The sequence below is a fragment of the Drosophila teissieri genome, chromosome 3L (assembly GCF_016746235.2).
Source record: "Drosophila teissieri strain GT53w chromosome 3L, Prin_Dtei_1.1, whole genome shotgun sequence".
Classification (NCBI taxonomy): domain Eukaryota; kingdom Metazoa; phylum Arthropoda; class Insecta; order Diptera; family Drosophilidae; genus Drosophila; species Drosophila teissieri.
The window spans coordinates 13184973-13207817 of record NC_053031.1 but is presented as its reverse complement, the minus strand read 5'-3'; the positions used below and the strand labels follow the sequence as shown (position 1 = coordinate 13207817).

The window sequence follows — 22845 nt, the reverse complement described above, 5'->3', positions numbered from 1 at the left end:
GTTAGCCATGGAAGAACTCTCTCCGGAATTCGTTTGCCTTTGGGGGCTGGTTCAAATTGAGTTGTAATTAGTTGCAGTTGCAGTCAACAATGTGATTATACTGGCATTTGGCATGGGCCTAACCACGAGGGATATACTCCTACATAGATCTTTGGGGAGAGAGTGGGATCTCAGGGAGCCGGGGGCGTTGTGGCATCTAGGGTTACACAGATGTGCGCAGACGTATGCCGAGAAACCGAGATCCACTTGAGTTTGGTGTAGGCATAAATTACCGAAAGAACACAACATTATCCTAGGCAATTGACAGATCCCTTAAGTAGTCATCTAGCCATGACATATGAGGATTGAGTGCTGGGCGTTCTGGTGAGTTGTAAACGCATCTGTGGACAGGATTCGTGGACTGTGGCCAACCGATGCCACGCCATGTGTCGGCATACTGCTTGAATCGGATATATACATATATATATGTATATATGTTCCATATGGTATCAATAACCGTTGACAGTTCTGTGGTGTAAATCATTATGCTGCAACTGTCGCCCATTTTGAGGTTTTCATTTAATAATATTTGAGCACTTTGCGAGCTCGCATTTTTTTCCACCCACCAACTGAGTTATTAAATTAGAGTTTAATCCACTTCGGTCACGCGTCTGCGAACATTAATTGAATTCATAAATGAGCAGTTTATATGATATTTATAAATTAACTAATTACCGTATCATTTGATTGTTGTTTCTGTATGTTGTTTGCTGCATTGTCCTTTTTTTCACCGCCATCAACAATTGGATTAAATTCATAATGCAAAATGGCATTTAAAATGCCGCTTTTAATAATGGCACAGCGTAAAAAATCTGAAAAACTAAGTTGCGAAATTCCATTCGACTGGTTGGGGATTTTCGGTTTATTTTAATTAACTTAATGAAATGCTGTTTACGAGGTTTGCAAATATAAATTGCACAAGACAGAACGATTATGGGAAATGTCAGATTTATTATTGCTAATCGGAATTTAAAGTTTAAGCAGCTTAACAATGTTTTAATAATATAAAGTGATACACTGATATAAAGTGATGCATACACTTCAAATCTGCATGGCTATTATCATTTCTGGTTTTTAAGATTAATTATTAATTAGATACAAATATGGAATTTCCATGTAAGTAATAGCGATTAAAGTTTGTCGAGCATGGAGCCTTTAATTTTCCTGTTCTTATCAAAACCCAAATCTTAATTAAGAACATCTCATCTGAAGAACTTCTCCCATGAATTTCTAGATTAGTTTCATTTGGCTGAACCACGGTAACCTAACCACCATATCAAATTGATGGGTACTGTAGTAAAAACTGGATCATTAACCGATGGCAAAAGGTGTTCCCACAACTTTTTATCGGAATCATCAACACCTCAACGGTGACTTCTCCTATCCTCCAGTTTTAATAAGGTTTCCTCAATGTCATCGCTCATTTTTGCTGTTGTATTCGGGTCATATGAATAATGTCAAATAATTTTATTGCAGCAACCCAGAGAGGTGGTTGCATTCAACATTTTTGATCGATTGCTGGGCGAGAGCTGTAACTAGTTTGACATTAATTGACTGCCAAATATGCACAAGCGCACGGAATAATGGAAAACCCTATTAAAGTCATCCCATCCTAGACCAAAATCGCAGCTCTTGGCTTTGCTCTTTTAGGAGAAAAATCAACTCGGCCAAAAGTTCATAAATGCTAATGTGCCCCGCAGCCTGGCGATGATTGATGGTCGCCTCCGGCTGAGGAAAGTTCCGTACTCCGTTTCCCGCTCCGCATTTTCCGGTGTTCGCATTTGGGGTTTCCCGCCAGCCAGAGACTGCGTAAAATTATGCGAAGGATCAATCCTTGATGAACTGTATACATTTCACCTTTGTGCACTAGGTCCCATTTAAGCCAATTTAATCCCGAGCCGGCTTAGGACATTACGATCTGGGCTTAGGCCATGTTGCAGCATCTTCTCACGCGCAGATTTAGTTGTTAGCTGTGGCAAATATTTGCACGGGATTCGTTTGTAGGCGGTGTTCTCCTAATGATCTTTGCCAAAAAGGAAACCAGATTTTCCAGTTCCTGGGAAAGTGGGCACCTCACCCAAATAGCCTTTTGTCCGAATAGACCAGGCTAAATCCTTCTTTAAAGCCTTATCATAGGCGTTCTACTTGTCTGTATTTTTTTGGCCTGCAGCACGTGGCGTGATTTTTCTAAGTTGACCATGTTAATATGGCAATAAGCACAAAAGTTGTCTGTTATATCCATATGATTATGATAGCAAGAATACACATTTTTAATTCAAAATTTTCTGGAAAATATGTATTTTGTTACTTCCAAAGGTTTAATCATTTAATCAGATCTTAATAGATAATAGAATATAATAATATTAAATAAATTTAATGTTGTTTCCAATGATTTCCGTTTGTAAATAAAATATAATCATAGATGGTAAGTATTTTTAGTGTAAGTGTGGAATTTTCTGGAAATCTAAATTAACTGAACATTACTAAACAAACAGCTCTAGTCAAGATCCCAATTGCCGAATCCTTTACATTTAAAAAACTTTTTCTGCTCCCATTTTCCACAGTGTTTCCCATGTGTCTTTTGTTGGACTCCACATCGCATAATTTTTCACTCGCTCGTTTGGTGCGTATGCCTTGCTGTCTGCTGTTTTTGCCTTCATATTTTTTTCATATGTGTCCGTGTTGATAAATTTGCTTAGATTATTATCCTGGAACCTGAATCCTGGCGTGGCTGGCTCTGCTTTCCGTTATCTCCCTGTCGTAATTAGTCTGGAGCTTGTTTGCGCCGCATTTACACAAAATGCTTTTCCAGGCGCCGCACGCACTCACGGACAACGAACGGACAAAGGACTCGCATACGGACGGACACCAAGGATGGGCCGGGATTGGCCATCGTACAGGCAAATTGCTCCTAAATATAAATGGATAACATACGTTTTGCCTGCGACCGACCACCTTCATACGAAATAGCTCATATTCTAATAGATAACCCGTGGAATTGGAGGCCTTAAGTTGCCGGGCATCTCGGGTGGAAAGCGCAGGTCGTCGCCAAGTCAAACGGGCAACCTTTTAGCATAAATTTCTCCAGGCCGAGCACGACAGGAAGTCGTCGCCAAACGCCTCCGCCAACCGCAATTTCCATTAGCAGCTGTAGCTGCAGGGGATGGGTACATCATATGTGGGCACGGACGAGCGAACGGATGGATGGATGGTCCCGGTCCCGGTCCCCGAGAACATTTGACATTTTAAGGAGCGCCAAGTGAGTTGCTGGTTGAGCAGGTAGCTCAGGTAAAATGCCAACGGTAAAAGCCCCCAGGCACCGAGCATAGAGCCACGCCCATGGATATGTCAACTGTTTTTAGCACGCACAATTTGAGGGAAAGCCAAACAAAAAGCAGGGAAAATGCTCTCCAAGGTAACATGAATATATAAACGATGGACTCCAGCACTAAAATACACAGTCTAGAGAGATTGCCAGCCAACCTGCTCCAATTCCAATTCCCCAAGACCAAATCCACACACACGCATACACACACCTGTGGGTAGGGCTCGTATTACGAATGCAATGTTGAAATAGAAATTAAATGCCGGGGAAAACCGCATTTTAGACAAATGCCAAACCGGGTTCGCACACTCCCGTCGTATCGCCTTTCAGGACACCGAATTCGGGTTTCAGGCGACAGCATCCCTCGCGAGTAGCAGGTATCCTTCGAATCAACCACAACATGTACACCTACTTCCTCCCTGACACCCGAGAAGTTTGCCAAAAAAGTATACCAAAAACAAAGGAAGGAAAAAAACGAGCCACAATGCCAAGGAAGTTGCGGCCTGAACAGGAACCGAACCGAATTCGATGAAGAGGAAATGCGGCCAGATCGAAGATATAGATAAAAAGTATGTTAAGTGCCCCTGCAAGGCGATGGATTACCGATAAGTTTGAGCTGCAGATACGATTTGGCCGAAGCCAAAACCCAAATTGGGTGTACAAAGCGGCTAAACCGAAACGTTAAGTGAAGATTAATCTACCCTATCAGATAAAACCGACTGGGCAGCAGGTTGCATTCACTTTTTATAGAGAAAACTTGTTGGACATATCTGCCAATTACTGAAGTTTGTATCTTAAAAACCACTTTTTGAATAATAAAGAATTTAATTATGAAGTATCAAGGTTTATAATAATACTTTTTGGTAATTTCGTAAAATATTTATATGTACTTATCTTTGTAAAATTAATTTTTAATACAATTTTTTTAGTAAGCCTAGTGCTATATTTGTGTCCAATAAAATAAATAAATGAGATATTTCCAAAATCATTTTCTCAGTCTCTTTCGAACGCTTCCAAGAATATTAATTCCTCGAAAAAGAGAGAACTCACCAATCAAACAACGATTGCGGTGGACAAGGGACATTAATTACAGCTCAGTAGAGCGCCGACAATAGTCCTGGAATGGATGGAATCCATGTGCGTACCCACACCCAGGACACGGCCACTGATGTAGTGCAGGACCAGCATGCAGCAGGCTTTCCAATAAAACTTGCCCCAAATGGGTGCCGACAAAGGCCGGCCGAACGAACAATTGGCCAACAAAAGGAGGTCGAAATTACAGCACACTTTCGAAATTCGAATGCAGAGTGAGGATGAGGAACGATGAGCGAGGGAGGAGTGGGTGTTGGCCAAGGCATTTGTCATGAGCATTTCGCAAGCGGGCCAAGAATCGAACAATTAGTATACGCCCCCGAGCTCTGGACTCTACTTACACCTGGTAATTGCTCCGCAAAAACTTCTTGTAATTTTTCTTTAACGAATCTCAAATGACTTTGCGACCTTTGTCCCTGGCCGCCTTGGCCATTGTTTGTTGACCAGACTCCTGTGGTTTCTCCAGCTGCAAGTGTGAAGCGAGAAGGTCCTGTATAAAAATCAGCTTGCTCTATTAAAACTGCAGCGACATTTATGGCCTTGATGTGCACAGAATTCTGGCTTATTTTTTTGTGTTTGGTCTACTGATTGGCCTTGGAATTGGTGCCCGATGATTAATGTTGGTCTTACCCATTGGAAAACTATTTCTGGCAAATTCCTTGTCTGTTTCTATTGACGCATTGTGGGTCTGAAGGCGTTGGGCTCGTTTCCGATCCTTTGTCCTTGGGTCAGCACCTTTTCTTTACACCCTCGCAGGCGGCGAACTCTTTGGTATTCCCTAATTCTCATACAATGACCCTCGGATGACTTTGGAATTGTTTGTTTGACGGCAGCTGAAATTGGTTTGCAGTGATCCACAGAAGAGAACTAAGGAGCTATTTTGATTGGACTATTCTTAGCGACAAGGCCATAAATGCTTTTCATGCTACCCAATTACAAAAAGAAAAAAAAAATGATTTTAATATTTAGTTTGATTTTATGAACGGCACCAATTTCATATTTTCACATCACAAATCTCGTTGAAATTGAATTCCGAAGCTTTCTTTCAACTTGATATCCACGTTTTTGAACTTTTCCCACAAAATACATACGTTAACCCGCCCTATTTAAACTTAATCAAAGCCGTTAAGTGTTTTCCATTACAACTTTCCTTTTTTCCCTGAATGGGCTTTCATCTTTAATCCCTACCCCAACCCCCATATATTTGTTTAGTAATACTGCACACTTTGTGGGTCAGCGCGAAGGATACCCTGTAATAAGCAACTTTTTAAGCACTTACCCCCCGGAATGAGAAAGATTTAACATTTTGATGGATTTTCAATAAGCCCCTTTCAGCCGCAAATAACTTGACAAGGCAGCCTCATTATTATTATGCGCCGAGGATCCGCTTTCGCAAAGGGACCAATTAGATGAGTTTAAAATTGAATTTAAAACGCATCAGACTGTTTACCGTAATAATATCGACACATTTATGCGACTCCCCGCCGCTGACCACGTTGCCCCAACTCCGCCGACGGCCAAACCAAGGTGATCTCCCGACCAGGTGCTATACCTTAATGGGCTTTTGTCTTCTGATGGCCGAGGCCCGCGGCTGCTTCCTCATCGCATGTGGACGAGTATCCTCTGTGCTCCTCTGCGCCTCCTGCGTCCGCAGATGAAGGACCTATCTGCAAATGTATCTTAAGCTTGCCGGATTTTTGCCTTATCCCTTTAAAAGCGGACAGATGTTTTTTGCATAACTACAATGTGTAAAGCCTCTTAGTGGAATCGCTTTAAATAAATCGCAATAATATATTTCTCTCACATTTAAAACTCGCAATTTTAAATAAATTCAAAAGAATATTATTAAAAAAATGTAAGCAGCAAATGTAGTCGTACTTGGTTATTAGATTTAATTATACAAAAAAATGTATTGGATGGCAATAATATAATTTGTTATTTTCCTTTTTTTCTTTGATATTTGATAGTTAATTGAATTGCTTTCTCCAATAGCTTTCATTCATTAAATCGGAAATGAATTGTTATTATAGGAGTTAAACGCGTATGTTGCAAAATTAAATTATTGTATTAGTATTATTTTAATTTTCCCATTAAAGAATTGTTTTCTGAAACGTTTACTGTTGACCAAGTGGCGCTGGGTTTTATCTGCTTGCGTCTACAAGTTTTTACCTTGTGGCCTTCAGTTCGTGGCGAGTTAAATAAATTTGAAACCTGCTGCGCTTTTTTCTGGCTCCTTCGAAGAAAGGACAGATGTTTCTGGCTTGTGCTTTTTTCAGCGAGGGCTATGATTTTTTGTGCCATCCTCCCCCTCTGAGTTAACTGATATTCTGGATGCTTTATTGCTGTGCGGAGCAGGAGGTGCAGGAGGTGCAGAAGGAGCTGTACCTGCAGTCGGTGCCTTTCCTGCATCTGTTATCCTGACAGCAGGACTCACCTCACCCGCACGCTGGGGAGGTAATCGATCTCATGTGGTTTATTTACATCCGTTATTGAAATTCACTTTCCGCTCTTGCTTTTGTTTTATGGATTGGCTTTGTGTGCCGCCCCGAATCCTGAGTTCTGCATCCTGAATCTCTGGCTCGTATTGATGACAATTGCAGTTTTTGGCATGCAGCTGGGCACATTTACATCCGCTTTTGGCTCCGCCTTTTGACAACTGATTTTTTTGTTGCTTCGCTTTTCCTCGCTGTCTTTTCTTCTTGTTTCGGGGTTTTGGACTTTGTTTTTTCGACGAATATTCGTTTTTTATTTGCAGAAAGCGGAAGTGAAATTGCTACCCGGCGCTTTAATAATTAAGTTGTGCAAATAATGTTCAGGGCAAATGATTTGGGAAATGTTAACTAAATAATAAATGTCCTGAACACTGGCTGCAAAAAGTTTGGAAAGGTGGAATTTAATTCAATTGCAATTAAGGCAACGTAGTTTATAAAATTTAAATACTTAGCATTGCTACATTTAGAGGTAATTTCATATCAATTTGGTTCGTTAAGCAGGGCTCAGAAAATATCTCACCGTGGCACACTACCTTTTAATTAAATTCTTACAAAGTCATTCCCAAAATAATAAGGCCAGATAGACATACATAGGAATTACCACTAAAAAAAACATTATAGATAAACCAGGCAAAGAGTGGAACTTGTTTGGGGTAATTCTGACGAAAATGGAGTTCCTAACGAAGAAATTCTCACCGCACCTCTCTTAAAATGCAAATGTAAGGCATTTAATAACGCAACCATTGTGTAATCTTGGCGCGCTCATATGCTTTATGGAGCACATCGGCGAGGATATCAAGTTGTATCCACAAGTCCACTTTAATTATAAGCCACGCCATAAGCCTTCAAAGTTCCGATCCGATCCAACGCAGGTGCAAATGCAGAACCTTCGCCGACCAGTCGTCAGTGGTCAGTAGTCCAGGGATCGAGGGATCCCGGTCTCATTTTCGGTTCCACATTATTATTATCCACGCTCGCGGTCCGGTCCGGTTTGGTTGGGAATCGGGAACGCCGCTCTACAATTCATTTGCAAAGCGTATCCAAAAATGCTGATGGGATTATTATATGTTGTTGATCTGGGACTGGGCATATACGAGTATGCGATGCGATGCGACTGCAGGTGGAATATCTCAATGACCCAAGCGGGTCTTTATCGTTTCAATGCCATGGATTGCTTTGTCTTTCCGTTTCTTTTCCCTCGCATTTCGGCTTCGAGCCTTAATTTATGTATTAAAAGTTAGAAATCCGTGTGGACAGGTGAATTTTCTTTCTTTGGGTTCTCTCAAGAACGAAGGTGTATAATTTAGTAAAGGTATCGAAGTGGTTCATTAATAATGCGTTGGGATAGCGAGGGAAAACAGGAATGTGTTGGAAATTTGTAGGAATTAGTAGGATATCATAAATAGAAGAGACGAATCTGAATGAAATCATTTGGCGAAGCGAATGAATTTTAGTACATTTAAATTAATACATATAACAAATAAGCAGAAATTCCTGAAATTTGCTCTAATCTCAGCACTTCTATTATCAAATATAATCCCCCTATAAGAAGTGTAAAAAGCAAAAAAAAATAGGGAAAAACTTAATACCCGAAACGAAATAATAGACAAAACCCAGCTCATTGTCATTCATCATATAAATCAGAAACCGCGCGTCGGATAGAAAGGATATGGACCTCAAACCAGGAACCAAAGCGTTCGATTGTATGCAAAAACAAAAAGATAATGAAAACGGAATCGAATGGAATGGGTCCTCTTGTTTTTTCCGATTTTTTTTTTTTGTATTTTTGTCGTTTTTGAATGGTCATGGCTTGGCGTGGAATGCCGCAGGTGGCCGGTGGCAACAGTGGGCCTCTGTCGCTCGCTTTTCAAGTGTTTGCCTGTGCAGTTGGACAAATTTACATGCGCGCCTCGCACACAATGAGATGGCGGACAACCTGGACAGGTGACCAGGTAGCCGTGGTCCATGCCCAATGCACTCTGAAAAAAAGGGGCCCATATTCTACGGAAAATATTCCGCAGAGGAAAACTATCTACAAAGGTTAAATAGCTAGAAGTTATTGTCATACGTACTTGTTTCATATAATTAAAGGAAAATATAGTTATATATATGAAAGAAAGTTATTCATATATATGTATGCTTAAAGGACATTTTACAAGTGTTTAGAAATACATATGTATATACGAAATTATTATTAATAGAATATTTAAAAATATTCTTAGAAAAATATGATTTATGTTTGGTTCATTTTATTTCAATGATAAGTAAGATAGTAATCATTGCTTTGTGACCACGGCAATCCTTTGATTTATTTATTAATCTCTCGAACTTCAATCGATTTTTTTTGAGTGCACGGAGAGCTGCTGGCTGCTACCTGGAATGCCCGACAGTGGGACACACGTCGCTATTCAAATAGGTCGCCAACCGACTGAAGGCAGCCAGCAAATGCAAACGCAATGGCAAACAGAAACGCATCATTTAAATGATGGAAAATGCAAAAAGGATGCTGGGCCGTGTGATTTCCGCACTGGACGCTGCTTTTTATCCTTTGTGCGGGACGCGGGGATGCGTGAAAGGTGTCCGCTCCTTTTGTTCGAAATATTTTAATTAAATGGACTGAGCTAAGCCCCGTGGGCACGTCGATTGATGGGTGGATGGAATGGTCGGAATGGTCGGGATGGATGAGTGCGAATGCAAATCAATCAATTCCTGCCAAATGCGGTCAAAATGCAATGCTCAATTAAATAAGCCATAAAATGAAAGGCCAAATACAATCCCTTTGATGTGGGAAGCGGATGTTTAAGTTGAAGAGATATTCGTTTTTTAAAGCTCTACGATTGACATGTGTAAATGTTCAAGTGTCTCTGCTACTACCAATTTGTTCTCTAATTGTTGAGTGCGAGGAGATTGGCTGCTAATCAAGTGGCACGTCGGGCTAAAAGCCCAAAAAAGGATAGGCATTTTTTTATTAATGAAAGTTGTTAGCAAGACGAATGCTCTACATATATAACATGATATTACCAACGTATTTTTGCATACTTACTGTATACTTTTGCAAGTAATTTCAAATATTATTATAAAGATATTAAGATACCCCATAAAGATATTTGAGTACTTCCCCCACGACTTACATCATCCTTCATGAAATTGCCAAAACTCCCCAAAAGTGGCGAGTGTGCTTGGATAGGTGTCAAAAAGTTCCGAATGCCTGATATCAACTGCTTCTTTCCGGCACTAAAACTGCATAGCCATAAAGGTTCGTCCGCCCAAATTGCTGGTTGAGTGCAGAAATGCATTTGCATGCTGGAAGCACTTTCAATCTGGCGCTAAACTAAAAACGCAAAACGCCCAAAAAACGACTAACGAGCACCTACGGATCCTGTCACCTGTTCCTCAGGTAAGTGGGCGGTGGGCGGGGCTAATTTGCATGCGATTGAAAAAGCGCGGAATCAAAGTGCTTGATAAAAGAGGGCGGGTCGGGGGGTGGCTGGCAATAAAAAGAAAACAAAACAAATACACGCAATTGGCTGTGAATTTTTCCGGCTGCATGTGAGTGCGGGATGCTGGCTAATTAAAAGCGCATCAAAAGCGGGCAGAATTTGCATAGCAAACGAAACGAAACGTTGCGAAAATTAAATAGAAATTGTTAGTTGCACTTTTTCCTTTTCACTTCGTCAAAGCTGCCAATGCCAAAAAAGTTTGTCATGAATAGCTGTCGTTAAAGGAGCGGAATTACGGAATTTTGGAATTCCGGAATTCTGGGCGAGCGGAGCCGCAGCGAATCGTCCAATAAATGTCAGCGGAACCAACTTTGTTGGCCAACTATTTTTATAATTAAACAAACTGATTGTGATAAGTAGGAAGCTGAATGCAAAAGTTCTTCCACCAAAGGTCCGCTCATAAATTGGGCGAACGTCAAAGTTGGCATTGTAGTACTTGGTCAACAAGTCCTTGAGACAGCGTTGGAGAAAAGTCAAAGCTCACAGCAAGAAAACTTAATGAAAACTTCAAAATCTCGTATAATTTGCACGGAACTTAAAAGAAAATGTCATCGTTGTTAAAATATTGCAAAAAAGATTCAAGATTATAGGAAAATGTATTCTGCATTAGGCATCTATCACCCTTTTCGGAAATTATAATACTACATACTATCATTCATAAGGAATTAGTTTGATTGCTATATCCTCTAAAAGATTTGGTATCAAATATCAATAGAAAATGTTGCTTTAAATTCAGCAGGGACTACAAAATGCATGTAACTTTACAAGCTTAGTACTAACAATACATTTAGTTTAAATTCTCAGCTATTACTGGGATGTAAAGTCCTTTTTGAGATTGTTTAGAGCAAAACGCAGTTGGTAAAGTGTGGAAAACTCGAATCCTCTCAATTCCAATCGATACTATAACAATGGAAATAGTTTGAAAAGGTTTTACTATACAATATGCAGGTCATTTGGTTATCAACAATGTACTTAGGCCTAGAGTAAGCTATTCCGCGGACTTGGCGGTGCTGGCCGCCGCAGCCGCCTTCGCCTGGGAGGCGTGGTGCTTGGCCACCGCCTCCTGGGCCTTGCTCAACTGGATGTATCCCTCGTGGGCGCGGGATCGCAGTTCGCTCTCCACGCTCTTGTTGACCGACTTCGAGATGACGGACTTGATCTTCTGCGTCTCATTGAACTTGGCCTTTTTCGCCTGAATGGGCGCATCTACAAAGTAATAATCCAGAAACTTAGATTTTAGGAGAGATTGTTGTGCATGTTGGTACTCACTTGAACGGCGGGTGAAGGCAGCCTGCTTTTGGTTTTTCTTTTTCTGTATGGATGCGGGCAGCTTGGCCTTCTTGAATTTTCCCTGTGGCATCTTTGCAAATTGTATTTTTATCAAGAAAACAAAATGTATATATTTTACTCCGCAGCACGTTGTTTTGGTTTTGACTCTAACCGATAAGTCTATCGATTGCGTGCTATCGTTTTAAGCGGACTGCCAACCTATTCCATTCGCTCTGCGTCACTTGGCGCGCATTTCAAAAAACTCAAATTGGTTTGTTCGGTTTATTTTATTTTCGATTGCTGGCTCACTTATTTATAACTTGTAACATATATCAAAAGAGATTACTGAAACCGCACTTGGTTTCAGCAATCCCCTTCCGCTTGCTTGAAACTAAACACAAAAATTCTACAAATTTCAATGCAAAACTTAAATTGCTCTCGATAATCGTTTTCAACAAGAAATAATTAACATTTAAAAGCGCTGAATATTGTTTATATGCAAGTTAAGTGGGATTCAGTATCCTTATTTACTTATGTATGTATATGTATATATATAATTATAAATATGGTATTTGTTTATTTTTTGTTTTAGCTTTTCCTCTACATTCTTGTTGTCTTTGCTCACTTGGTGATTAAACAGAGTTCTCAACGATCGAATATTTTGTTTCTTATAAAAATCGTTTTACAAAAATCTATGCGTGTGTGTGTGGGTTGTGTGTGTTGTGTATGTTTGCGTGTGTTTGAATGTGGGCGTACAAATAAAACAATTAACTGTTCAGTTTGGCAACGATAACGCCAGTTACGATTAAACCTATTATCACAGCGATCACCAGGAGTATCAAGATCTTGCGCCGGTAGCTCTGGCGACTCCTGGCCGCCTTGGCCAGTTCCGAGGTGCCATCCTCCACGTTGGCGGCCGTCTGCTCAATACTGTTCTCGATGAAGTCTGTGAAGAAGAAATTCAAATTGGTTTAGAAATTGCTTTAAAAAACAAGTAAAATGCAAAATCTGACATCTAACATATAGAAATTCCTTCAAGTATTACTAAAGAGTGGAAATTCGATATCGAAACCTTTAATGGCAGTAGGTAAATACTTATTTGTCAGTATCCTCTTATTTTTGTAAGACCCGAAATAATTGATTACTGATTAAATAAACAGGAAGCGACATTAAACGATATGATAAGGGTATGCGCACATTACTTGCTAAATGACACGGGTTTTAAACAAAATATGGAAATTCTCGTTGTCGTTCTCGTTATTAATAATTGCAATCAGTTCCAAATGTGCATTGTTATTGAAGCCAAGCCAATGATTCATACTTTCATGCACATGTTTAACTTATCAACTCAATTTGAAAAGGCAATAAAAGAGATTTACAAATGTCACATTCAAGCAACTGATAAAATTGAAATATTTCGTTGCACCAAGGGATTTCTCCATTTGCACACTGTTGGATTTCTGGAACTCCATGGAGTATCGTAAAGTGAGAACCCTAATTACGGCTTGTGGTTTCTCGATTTGCGGTCGTTGAGCCCCACTTACATATAAGCAGAGTAGTACTCACCCATCTGCTGCCCCTGCTCGTGCACCAGGCCACTCAGCTTGGTCATGATCTGGTTGACATCGATGATGTCCGACTCTATTTGTTCGACCTGCCGCCGCCGATCGTCGAGCATGTCGTGCTCCTGCTGGAGATGGGCCTGCTCCAGGCGCTGTTGGTGCAGCAGCTCGGCACGGGCGTTGGCCTCCACATCCTGGTCGGTGAACTGCTGGGCCTGCTGAAGGGTCTGACGCATGGCCGACGAGATGCGTCGCTGCAGATTGGAGTACTTCTCCACCACGCCGTGGAACTCCCTGGTGAGCTTCTCCAGCTGCAGCTTCTGCTGGCGATCTCCATGCCGCACGACGGCCTGTAGCCTCTGCAAATCCTGACTGGTGGTCTGCACCCGGGCATTGCACTTGGTGTTGATGGTGTGCACTTTCTCCCGCATATTGGGCAGCTCCTTTGGTGTCCCAATCAGCTTTAGCTGCTTCTCCAGCTGCTTGGTACTGCTGTGGATGGCAGTGATGTTGTGGCCAATGTCCTCGCTCAGGGACATGAATTCCGTCGGACTGAAGCCGGACGAACCGCCGGCGGCCGCAAAACTCACTTCGGGCGTGGAATCGGCCATCGCACCATAGTCCCGATGGGGGCCACCGCCTCCTCCGCTGCTGCCTCCTCCTGGATTGTTCAAGGCCTGGGACATATCTGTAAGTTCATATCGCTGTCAGTTCAAAGCAGGGGTCTCGCTAAATAGGCCGACATTTAATGCCACTCGCCAGCAAACAGGCAAACAGACAAATCCCTACAAATGATTCACATGCATTGTTGTTGTTGGTGTCGCCAACTTATCAACATATGATGTTCGCCAGTGTGCGTGTGTGTCGGTGTGCATCGGTGTGTGCAGCGCATCGCTGTATGGGTGGGCAGCATTTACGTGTTTTCTTCTTCGCATATGATTTGCTTTTGGGGGCGGGGGCTCTTCTAGGGCTTCCGCCCGGCGGAGGAATGCTCCACCGGGATGGCCTGGTACTTACTTCAAAGCGAGTTCTGATCCGGGGACGCACAATGTCAGCGCACAAAGCCTTTCACCAAACGAAATACAATGATAATTCTCTGCAGCAGAAGCAGCAGCCCACTGAGCAGTGTGACCGGAGCTTTTGCGTCGGCCGTTCTATCGATGCTGGGGGGCGGGTTATCGATTATTTGGGCGCCAACTCCAGCCCCCCACGCACCACAGTGGGGTTAAAATGCAACCCTTGAATAAATTAACCCATTTCCTTCGAAAATCTATTGCTAACACTTTTAGTTGTTTTCTTATATATGAGAAAATGAAATACACTGAAGAAGACTTTGAAGACTTACCTTTAAAAGTTCATATGCTAAGAAAAACGTAAACAAAATCACCACAACCATCCTAAATGAAACCCTAAAATCATTACTATTCCCACAGAAAGTTTTAAATTTTGGCCCAAATTAGCCCTATCAAACTGTTAAGCTTGTATTTTAGGGATATACACTTTAAATAAGCTTAGAATTCGGGGATATACTCTAAATATGTCAAAATAGTTTTACTTCACGTGCTGAACATGCAGAAAAGCTCAAAACCAGTTTAAAAGCATTGTGAATAGATTTAAAACTTTTTCTAAACTCATACTTCATTTAAAATCACGCTACACATGTCCCACGTTTTTTACACTATTAAATGAACACACTTGCTCCTTACAACTGTTGGCCAACACAAATATTCCCTATTAAATATTACCGCTTCCTTTGCAAAAGAAAACACATGTGTTACGTTCTTGGCTTGTAATTCCGTAGCTCAACGTACAGAGTGTTATGCTAAAAGGTAAAAATCCTTAAACTCCTGCGGCTTAGTGGGTCTTGGCGGCCAGACGCTTGTCGCGCTCCTCCGCAATGCTCAGCTTGACACCCTTGCCCTTGGGCAGGGAGATGTAGGGCTTGTTGCCCTTGCCAATGATGAACACGTTGGTCAAACGGGTGGCGAACACATGGCCCTGCGAGTCCTTGATGTGCACAATGTCGAAGGATCCGGGGTGACGCTCACGGTTGACAACGGTGCCGACACGTCCCAAATTCCTGCCTCCGGTGATCATGCAGAGGTTGCCTGTGGATCGAAAAGCACTCAGTTAGTTGGAATCAAACTAGTTAGCTTAGATTGGGCGACTGTAATTGCACGTAAAAGTTACTGGAACGACTGTGGAGTGCCGAATCAGAGACCGTCGTGACAAAAATTGCTATTGGCTTATTGTTTTTGAACCACGCAACTTTGATGAGCGTTTTGTGGTCTTCGAACCAGCCAATGAAAGGCGATCAACGATGAGATCCTTACCGGAATCGAACTTGATGTAGTCGGTGATCTTGCCGGAGGCAATGTCCACCTGCACGGTGTCGTTGGCGTGGATCAGGGGATCCGGGTAGCGGATGGTGCGGCCGTCGTGTGTGACCAGGAAAGGAACTCCCTTGGCGCCCAGCTGGGTCTTCTTGACCTTGCACAACTTGTACTGCAAAGGAGCAAATGAGATGTCGGTTAATTCCAAGGCTTAGCTGAGGTTCTGCCTAAACTTATAGTTTAATAAATTCACCTAATAATTCCGTTTTATTGCTTTGTAATTGCACGTAAAAGTTACTAAGACGACTGCGGAATGTCGAATCAGAGACCGTCGTATCAAAAATTGCTTTGGGCTTCGATTTGAACCAATAGACACATGGCAATAGGCGGAAATCGGTCTTCGACGAAGCCCACAAACAGTTTCGTCCATTAATTTCGAATAACTAACTAATACTAAAAACTCTCTGATTTCAATTGTAATTGCACGTAAAAGTTACTGAATCAACTGGGATTTGTCAAATCAGAGACCGTCGTATCAAAAATTGCTTTGGGCTTCGTTTTGAACCAATCGGCGCACTATTCTACACGCAAAACGGTCTTCGACAAAGCCCTTTTGAATATTTAAGTTGTTAACATTCCATATTTATCCTAAAAATTCATTTTTGTATTCCAAAGAGGTATAAGAATAAGAGGATTTCAAAACAAAACGTTGAGGAACGTTGATCGTAAGTTTACTCGATACTCCTGTTAAGTATTTCCGATTCTAGCTAATCACACTGGCAATTGAGGTGACATCCATTTAAGCCATTCATTGGAAAGCTAGAGCCTCTGGAAGCTACCTCCTTGGGCAGAATAGACAACTCACCTTGGCCTCCTCGGCGGAGATGCGGTGGATGACGAAGCGTCCCTTCACGTCGTAGACCAGACGGAAGAACTCACCGGTCTTCTCGAGGGTGATGACATCTGCAATGGGCAATACAGCACATTAGTACACAGGTACACACATTCAAAACACGTTTCCTGCACAAAACTCACCCATGTAGCCAGCGGGGTAGGTGGGGTCGGTGCGGACCTTTCCGTCGACCTTAACCAGGCGCTGCATGACGATCTTGGTGACCTCGGCGCCGTTGAGGGCGTACTTCAAGCGGTTTCTCAAGAAGATCAGCAGGGGCAGCGACTCACGCAGCTTGTGTGGACCGGTCGAGGGACGCGGGGCGAAGACGCCTCCCAGCTTGTCCAACATCCATGCCTTGGGGGCGGCTAAACGCTTCAAATGCTTCTTGGGGCCACGAGCCTGCAAAGTAAGTGGGTTTCAGCCGTTAGCCATGGGTTCCATTTTGCGAAAAGGCAAAAACAATCATAGCCATATCTCGCCACCAACAGATACTCACCATGTTTGATTCACTATATTGAACGGGCGATCACTGCAAATAGAACAATCGAACGTTAGTTTTGTGCAAGCATTCGGGCGCCACTGCCAAAGCCGCTTCGCTGCCCAGCAAATCCCCACTGCCGGGCCTTCCATTGACAAAATTTAGCACGTGGCTCGCTGAGAAAAATACACATACCGTCCGTCGGGCAATACAACAGGAAAAGGAAAAGGCCGATTTTCGGACGGTGTGGCCAGCCGGCAGTTGGCGCGAAATGATTAAATACTAGATTCGGGGTAACGCGCAGGGTTACGTTTAGTGAGGGTGCCTGATTGTTGGGGGCATTCATTAGCTGCTGTATCATTTAGCTTTTGTCAGTTGTCGCATAACATTATGTCGTAATGTAAATGGAAATAAAATATTACCTTTAAAACCGATCGGGATTTTATCGAGTGCTTTCGTTATATGATACCCCAAAATATAGAATATTTTACATTCATATGCGTTTATATACCCGAGTTTACTTATCCATTATAATAATCCACTTGTAAATTAATTTTAAGGGCGATAACTTAAAAAAAAGTGTTAAGTATTGTAATTAATCTGATTGCCGAATACTTGAACGACCTCTGTCCTTCATTATCCTATTCAACATCTAATATAATAGAATATAATAAAATATAATAGATTATAATAGAATATAATAGAATATACTAGAAAAGAATAGAATATATTTGAATGTAATAGAATATAATAGAATATAATGGAATATAATAGCATTTAATAGAATATAATAGAATATAATAGACATAATAGACGAGGAGGACATCTATGGACCCTTTGAAATATCATATATTATATATAAATAGACCCTATAGTGTTCCCTGTAGTATTTAAACAAATCAAACAATCAAACAAGTTTGATTTCCTTACGACTGTCTCAATCGACTATTACTTTGACTTATGTATTTTCATTTACCGTTTACTTTCAGTTGTTTTATTTTGCTTACATATTTAACCCAAGGAAAAAATACCAAATTATTAAAGTAAAAAATCTTCATGCGGAATACCCTTACCAAAACCAAAAATTACAAATAAAAACAAAGAGCCAAAAAGGCGTTCTCGGTATGAAAGAGGGTATCTGATAGTCGAGGAAATTGACTACAACGTTCTCTCTTATTTTAGTTTAAAGTAATATGTAAGCTTAAGTAAAGTAATAAACCAAGTAATGGGTACAGAAATATATTTTATATATGAAATTAATTAATTCGGCATATTAGAAGCTTAACAGTTTTATTTAAAAATTGTTAATAAGATCGTACGCCAATCTAAACTTATTATTCGCCGTTAGTACCATCGCGTTGTTCTTGGCAATTTCCAAGTTCTCCTTTTGGGTCTCCTCATCCAGTTTCTTCAATTGCTCAATGTGCTCCCCGATCAACTTGGCGCGAGCTGGATCCTTTTCCATTTTCATTTGGTGCTCGAGCTCCGTAATTTTCAACTTAAATTGCCTCTTCTCCTTGTCGGATTCCGCCAAATGATTCATGGCAATAGTATAGTCCATTTTTGTGCAGGGATTGCTGTCAAGTTGACTTTACCGGATTTTTACTAACTCACTGACTACCACTGCGTTTGCAGAGCGAATGAAAATGTTCTATATGCTCGCCTTTATATAGGCGCACTGCCTTTGTTTGATTTTATTTTTAAAAAGGGTAAATACATGACATACATCCGTACATACTGATTTTATCGTTTTCCCCACTTGGGCACACCGGATTTCAAAAGAGGGGAGCCCCATAAAAAAAGCTAATTGTACATACATATGTCAATATGTACATCTTCATGGGTGCACTCATAAATGATTCATCAAGTTTTATTGTACTGATTGCTGTTTGCACTGATAACGGAATACTGACGCATTTTTCAAGTTACAAATGATTGGACAATTTATTGTTTTTAAAAGAGTCAAAGAGGTGATTACACAGCGCAAGATTGTTGACCCATGTTGCCACGCCCACTCTAACGCCCACAAACCGCCAAAAACTGTCAGTGTTGAAGTCTCTCCTTCGCACTTCCAATAGCTGAGCAACGGGTATCAGATAGTCTGCAGTTTTCTATCCTTAAGGAGGGAACTATATTTAGAGACCGAAATAATTGGTCTATTTTGCAACCGTTTGGAGGTGAAAATAGGTGATTTTAAATACATTTTTACAAAGGTTAATATTTAAATTAATTTTATTTATGCAAATAATTAAATTACAAATTCGCCACCATGCCAGATGCCAGCATAAAAAGGAACCAAATTCTATTTACACGCTCCCAAATCGGTTATGTATATCCATTAAAACTATCTGCAATGCGGTATCGAAATTTTTCTCATCATAAAAATTATTCAATTTTTTAATTTGCTGCTCAATCATCTTGACGCAGGCTGGATCCCTTTCAGTTCTCATTTTGTGCTCAAGTATTTATAAGCGCATTGCCTTTGTTTGATTTTCTTTATGTAACCTCAGCCAGATCGCAAAGAAATATTCCATTTGGGCCACGAAATATCAAGAAACTATTTAGCACGGCCACACTACTCGTTATCAGTACGGGGACTCCCCCAAATTAGAGAATTACTGGTTGCTGGCAAATTAGCAAATCGCTGGTGGCTCAATTATTTTATAGACAGAATGGATCGCTAGTTGCTCAATCATTATTTTAGATATAAGCATTGATAAGAATCGATATGCGTTGCTAATAAATTGTAATTTAACCATTTAATGGGAGAAAGCTGGAAACCCAAGACAGGATTTTGGCATGCAACTTTTTCCGCTCTTCCCACCCGGTCACACTGCGTCCAATCAGCTGTTGCCGGAATTTTTATTTATCGCCTGCGTTCCACAGATGGTAAAGCACCCATCCTGGATCGCCCGCATCCATGGCATCGCTGAACGAAACGCTCCGTAGCCACTGGCCCATCGCCCTGTTCGGCGTGATCCTCTTCGTGGCCGGGAGCACAGTGCTCTACTGGAACGAGGGACGCGCCGTGCACAACATGATGGCGCTGGATGAGGCACACGCCGACATCTACTCCGTTCGCTTCACGGAGGAGGAGCAGGAGGTGGGCCTCGAGGGCCGGATCGTCCACCTATCCGGCCCGATTCTCGTGGGCGAACCGCTCACCGAACCCGACTACAACATCCAGCTGCTGGCGGTGAAGCTGCGGCGACGCGTCCAAATGTACCAGTGGGTCGAGGAGACCGTGTTAGTTGTTTTATGTTCCAGTTCAGTAAACTAAATAATCCGACTATATCTAATTCCAAAACCTCATCCTCTTTTGCAGCGAGCACAACTATGGCGAAAGCGTGGGAACGACGCAGTCGGACTCCCGCACCTACTACTACACGCGGGAATGGCGGGACAAGATCGTGGACTCGCGGAACTTCTACAATCGCTACGGGCACACGAATCCCAGTCACTTTCCCATCGAAAGCCACGTCCAGGTGGCAGATGCCGTCTACATTGGACGCTATGAACTGGGTGGGGAGGTGAAGGAGAAGTTCAACAACTACCAGGAGCTCACCTCGGACATTCGGCCAGAGGATAGTGGCGTTAAACTGCATCTGGGCATATATTATCACACCAATGATGTGTTCAATCCGGAGGTGGGTGATATGCGCCTGCTCTTCAGCTTCGCCGGCATGGAGGGCGAGGTGTTCAGCGTGGTGGGCAAACTGTCGGGCAACAAACTGGTGCCCTACATAACCTCCCGTGGAGTTCCGGTGCTGCTCGTCTATCCGGGTGGGCTCAGTGTCCAGGAGGTGTTCCGGCTGGAGGCTCGTGCCCAGGTCTTGCACACCTGGTGGTGGCGCTTCATCGGCTGGCTGCTCATCTTCTTCGGCGTCACCTGCAACACCAAAATCCTGCGTCTGTTGTGTGAGTACTTCTATTTCTAAGCAATTGATCCTATGTACTAATTGGTTATATGTCCTCCCACTGCAGTTGTGCAGGTGCCGCTATTGGTGGCCTTGGCTCCAGATCCCCAGTTCCCGGTTACGGGCAACCTGCTCATCGCATTTTCGCTGGCCCTAACCATTGCGGCAGTGGCCTGGATCCTGCATCGTCCTGTGATCGGCGCCTGCCTCTTCCTGGCTGGCGCATCGCCTTACGTATGGTTCACCCGCAATCTGGTCGACTACCATCGCCTGGACTGATCCACAACTAAGGCATCTCAAAATATTATGTACAGGTTTATTTATTGTTGATTTTCATTGTTGAGCTAACTCAATCTCATTTGCCATTTACCCCTCGGCCAATAAAAACTTAACACTTAGCAACTAAACTAGACTTAGAACTCCCTGATGCCCGCATTGGTGGTGCTGCCAGGTCCGGTTCCGCCCGCTCCCGCCACATTGGGCTTGGATTCGCTGGAGGTGTGCACGCTGGGGCTCTGTGATTTGTCCTGCTCCTCGTGACCATTGGGCGGTTCTTCGTAGCGCACATAGGGCTCGAAGCTGTTGTTGATTTGCACGGATCCGCGATGCAGATTGTTGGACTCGGCCTCGAAGAGTATCTCGTTTATGAAGCGCTCGGCCAGTAGACGCTGCTCGCGGGGCAGTCGCTTCAGTTTGTGCGTCCAGGTGCGGGCGATAGACTCCTCCTCCGGATAAGTGCCCGCCAGATACTCGCAGGCTATGTTGAGTAGTTCGTCAGTGTTGTGGGAGGTGCCAGTTGCTCCGGCGCCACCACTAGATCCCGCTCCTGCTCCCGTACATGGCGGCGTTTGTCTGGCTCGCTTGCTGCTCCCATAATCCACATGGTTGGCTGCTGGCGGCGGCGGTGGCGGAGGTCCAAATGATTTGTGAAACATCTCGGAAATGTTGGGCGTTTGACCACTCGGCCGTGGTGATGGATAATGGAGGGCTGCCCCCTGGGCCTCCAGAAACGCACTCGGGCAATTGCTGCTTTCGCCGAAGGCGAAGGTGGGTTCGTTCTTGAAGGCGGGATTGACGGCCAGAAACTTCTCCGAGTTGCGCAGAAAGTCCAGCTCCTGAAAGGTCCAGCAACGTGGACTGTGGAGACTGCCCGAACGCAGGGCACTCTCCACCACCTTCAGCTCCTTGCGGTAGTTCGTGCGCAGGGTGTTGATCTTCTTTTTCACATCCTCCACGGTGGCGTCCCGCTTGAGATAATGGTAAATGGGCACCAGGCGCAGATAGGCCTCCGCCCGCTTCTCCCGATTGGTGTAGTCCCGCAGCGAGGTGTCCCACAGCACGGGCAGATCCCTGTAGGTCTGGATGAAGGCGCGCAGATAGTGTCGGTTCTCCTCCGCTCCCGACATCACCTTCAATCCGTGTGGCGGCGTTTGTGGCAGCATTTTGCGCGGATCTTTCGTGTGCCCTCTGTCAATCCTCGCCAGATGCAATTCTGCGCTATGCTCACCACTTCAGCGAATCCTGGATGGACCTATTTTGACCAACTGTTTTTGTTGTAATTGCGCGTTTGACAGATTGTTTGCCATATTGACGTAATGGCTGTGCGTGGGTGTGCGTGTGCGTGACGATACAGCAACAAGTGCGGACGTAGTGGCAACGCTGGCCGCTGTAATCGATACTTGGGCATCCGTATTTATCGGCCAACTCGCTGCTTTTAGGCGCGAGTTCTTCAAAAAAGATTTACGAATTCTAGGGTTTTATCTAAAAACAAGTTGTTTCGAGCAGCTTTGTGTGTATAGTCATTGAATACATGAATATGCATACTCATTTAAGGTGTATTGTATGGAAAAGATTATTAGAGGTTTGCACTGCACTGCGTAGATATTTCAGTATTTTACCAAATTTTATTTATAACAGACTAAGGACAAGTTAAACATAGAAAT

General features: G+C 42.8%; 6 protein-coding genes and 3 non-coding genes across 10 annotated transcripts; 1 reads left to right on the top strand and 8 right to left on the bottom strand.

Moving 5' to 3' along the window:
• Positions 1-11104: 11104 nt before the first annotated feature.
• LOC122616383 lies at positions 11105-11902 on the bottom strand. 2 transcript variants are annotated; one of them, XM_043791822.1, is made up of 3 exons: positions 11718-11902; positions 11421-11654; positions 11105-11348 (listed from the first exon to the last, which is right to left on the bottom strand). In XM_043791822.1, the coding sequence occupies exons 1-2, from the start codon at positions 11806-11808 to the stop codon at positions 11437-11439; spliced, it is 309 nt and encodes a 102-aa protein (XP_043647757.1). In that variant the 5' UTR covers positions 11809-11902; the 3' UTR covers positions 11105-11348; positions 11421-11436. The 2 variants fall into 2 exon arrangements, with proteins under 2 accessions (XP_043647757.1, XP_043647756.1); XM_043791821.1 differs by lacking the exon at positions 11105-11348 and having other exon boundaries at positions 11364-11654; positions 11718-11901.
• An 83-nt stretch (positions 11903-11985) lies between these two features.
• LOC122616382 (syntaxin-12) lies at positions 11986-14434 on the bottom strand. The gene is made up of 3 exons (XM_043791820.1): positions 14297-14434; positions 13284-13967; positions 11986-12663 (listed from the first exon to the last, which is right to left on the bottom strand). The coding sequence occupies exons 2-3, from the start codon at positions 13963-13965 to the stop codon at positions 12485-12487; spliced, it is 861 nt and encodes a 286-aa protein (XP_043647755.1). The 5' UTR covers positions 13966-13967; positions 14297-14434; the 3' UTR covers positions 11986-12484.
• Positions 14435-15053: 619 nt separating this feature from the next.
• LOC122616277 (40S ribosomal protein S4) lies at positions 15054-17306 on the bottom strand. Its single transcript, XM_043791679.1, has 6 exons — positions 17181-17306; positions 17004-17036; positions 16648-16906; positions 16478-16575; positions 15613-15784; positions 15054-15387 (listed from the first exon to the last, which is right to left on the bottom strand). The coding sequence occupies exons 2-6, from the start codon at positions 17004-17006 to the stop codon at positions 15134-15136; spliced, it is 786 nt and encodes a 261-aa protein (XP_043647614.1). The 5' UTR covers positions 17007-17036; positions 17181-17306; the 3' UTR covers positions 15054-15133.
• Positions 15445-15586, bottom strand: LOC122618684. Its single transcript, XR_006326054.1, has one exon. It is a non-coding gene; the product is annotated as a small nucleolar RNA psi28S-3327 (small nucleolar RNA).
• LOC122618682 lies at positions 15886-16028 on the bottom strand. The gene has a single exon (XR_006326052.1). It is a non-coding gene; the product is annotated as a small nucleolar RNA psi28S-3327 (small nucleolar RNA).
• Positions 16085-16227, bottom strand: LOC122618683. Its single transcript, XR_006326053.1, has one exon. It is a non-coding gene; the product is annotated as a small nucleolar RNA psi28S-3327 (small nucleolar RNA).
• Positions 17307-18258: 952 nt separating the features above from the next.
• LOC122617682 lies at positions 18259-18642 on the bottom strand. Its single transcript, XM_043793632.1, has one exon. It carries the CDS (start codon positions 18544-18546, stop codon positions 18280-18282), a length of 267 nt encoding a protein of 88 aa, XP_043649567.1. The 5' UTR covers positions 18547-18642; the 3' UTR covers positions 18259-18279.
• A 1156-nt stretch (positions 18643-19798) lies between these two features.
• Positions 19799-21309, top strand: LOC122616310 (transmembrane protein 43 homolog). The gene is made up of 3 exons (XM_043791719.1): positions 19799-20231; positions 20311-20903; positions 20970-21309. The coding sequence occupies exons 1-3, from the start codon at positions 19906-19908 to the stop codon at positions 21179-21181; spliced, it is 1131 nt and encodes a 376-aa protein (XP_043647654.1). The 5' UTR covers positions 19799-19905; the 3' UTR covers positions 21182-21309.
• Positions 21205-22635, bottom strand: LOC122616311. Its single transcript, XM_043791720.1, has one exon. It carries the CDS (start codon positions 22342-22344, stop codon positions 21316-21318), a length of 1029 nt encoding a protein of 342 aa, XP_043647655.1. The 5' UTR covers positions 22345-22635; the 3' UTR covers positions 21205-21315.
• Between the last annotated feature and the right edge of the window lie 210 nt (positions 22636-22845).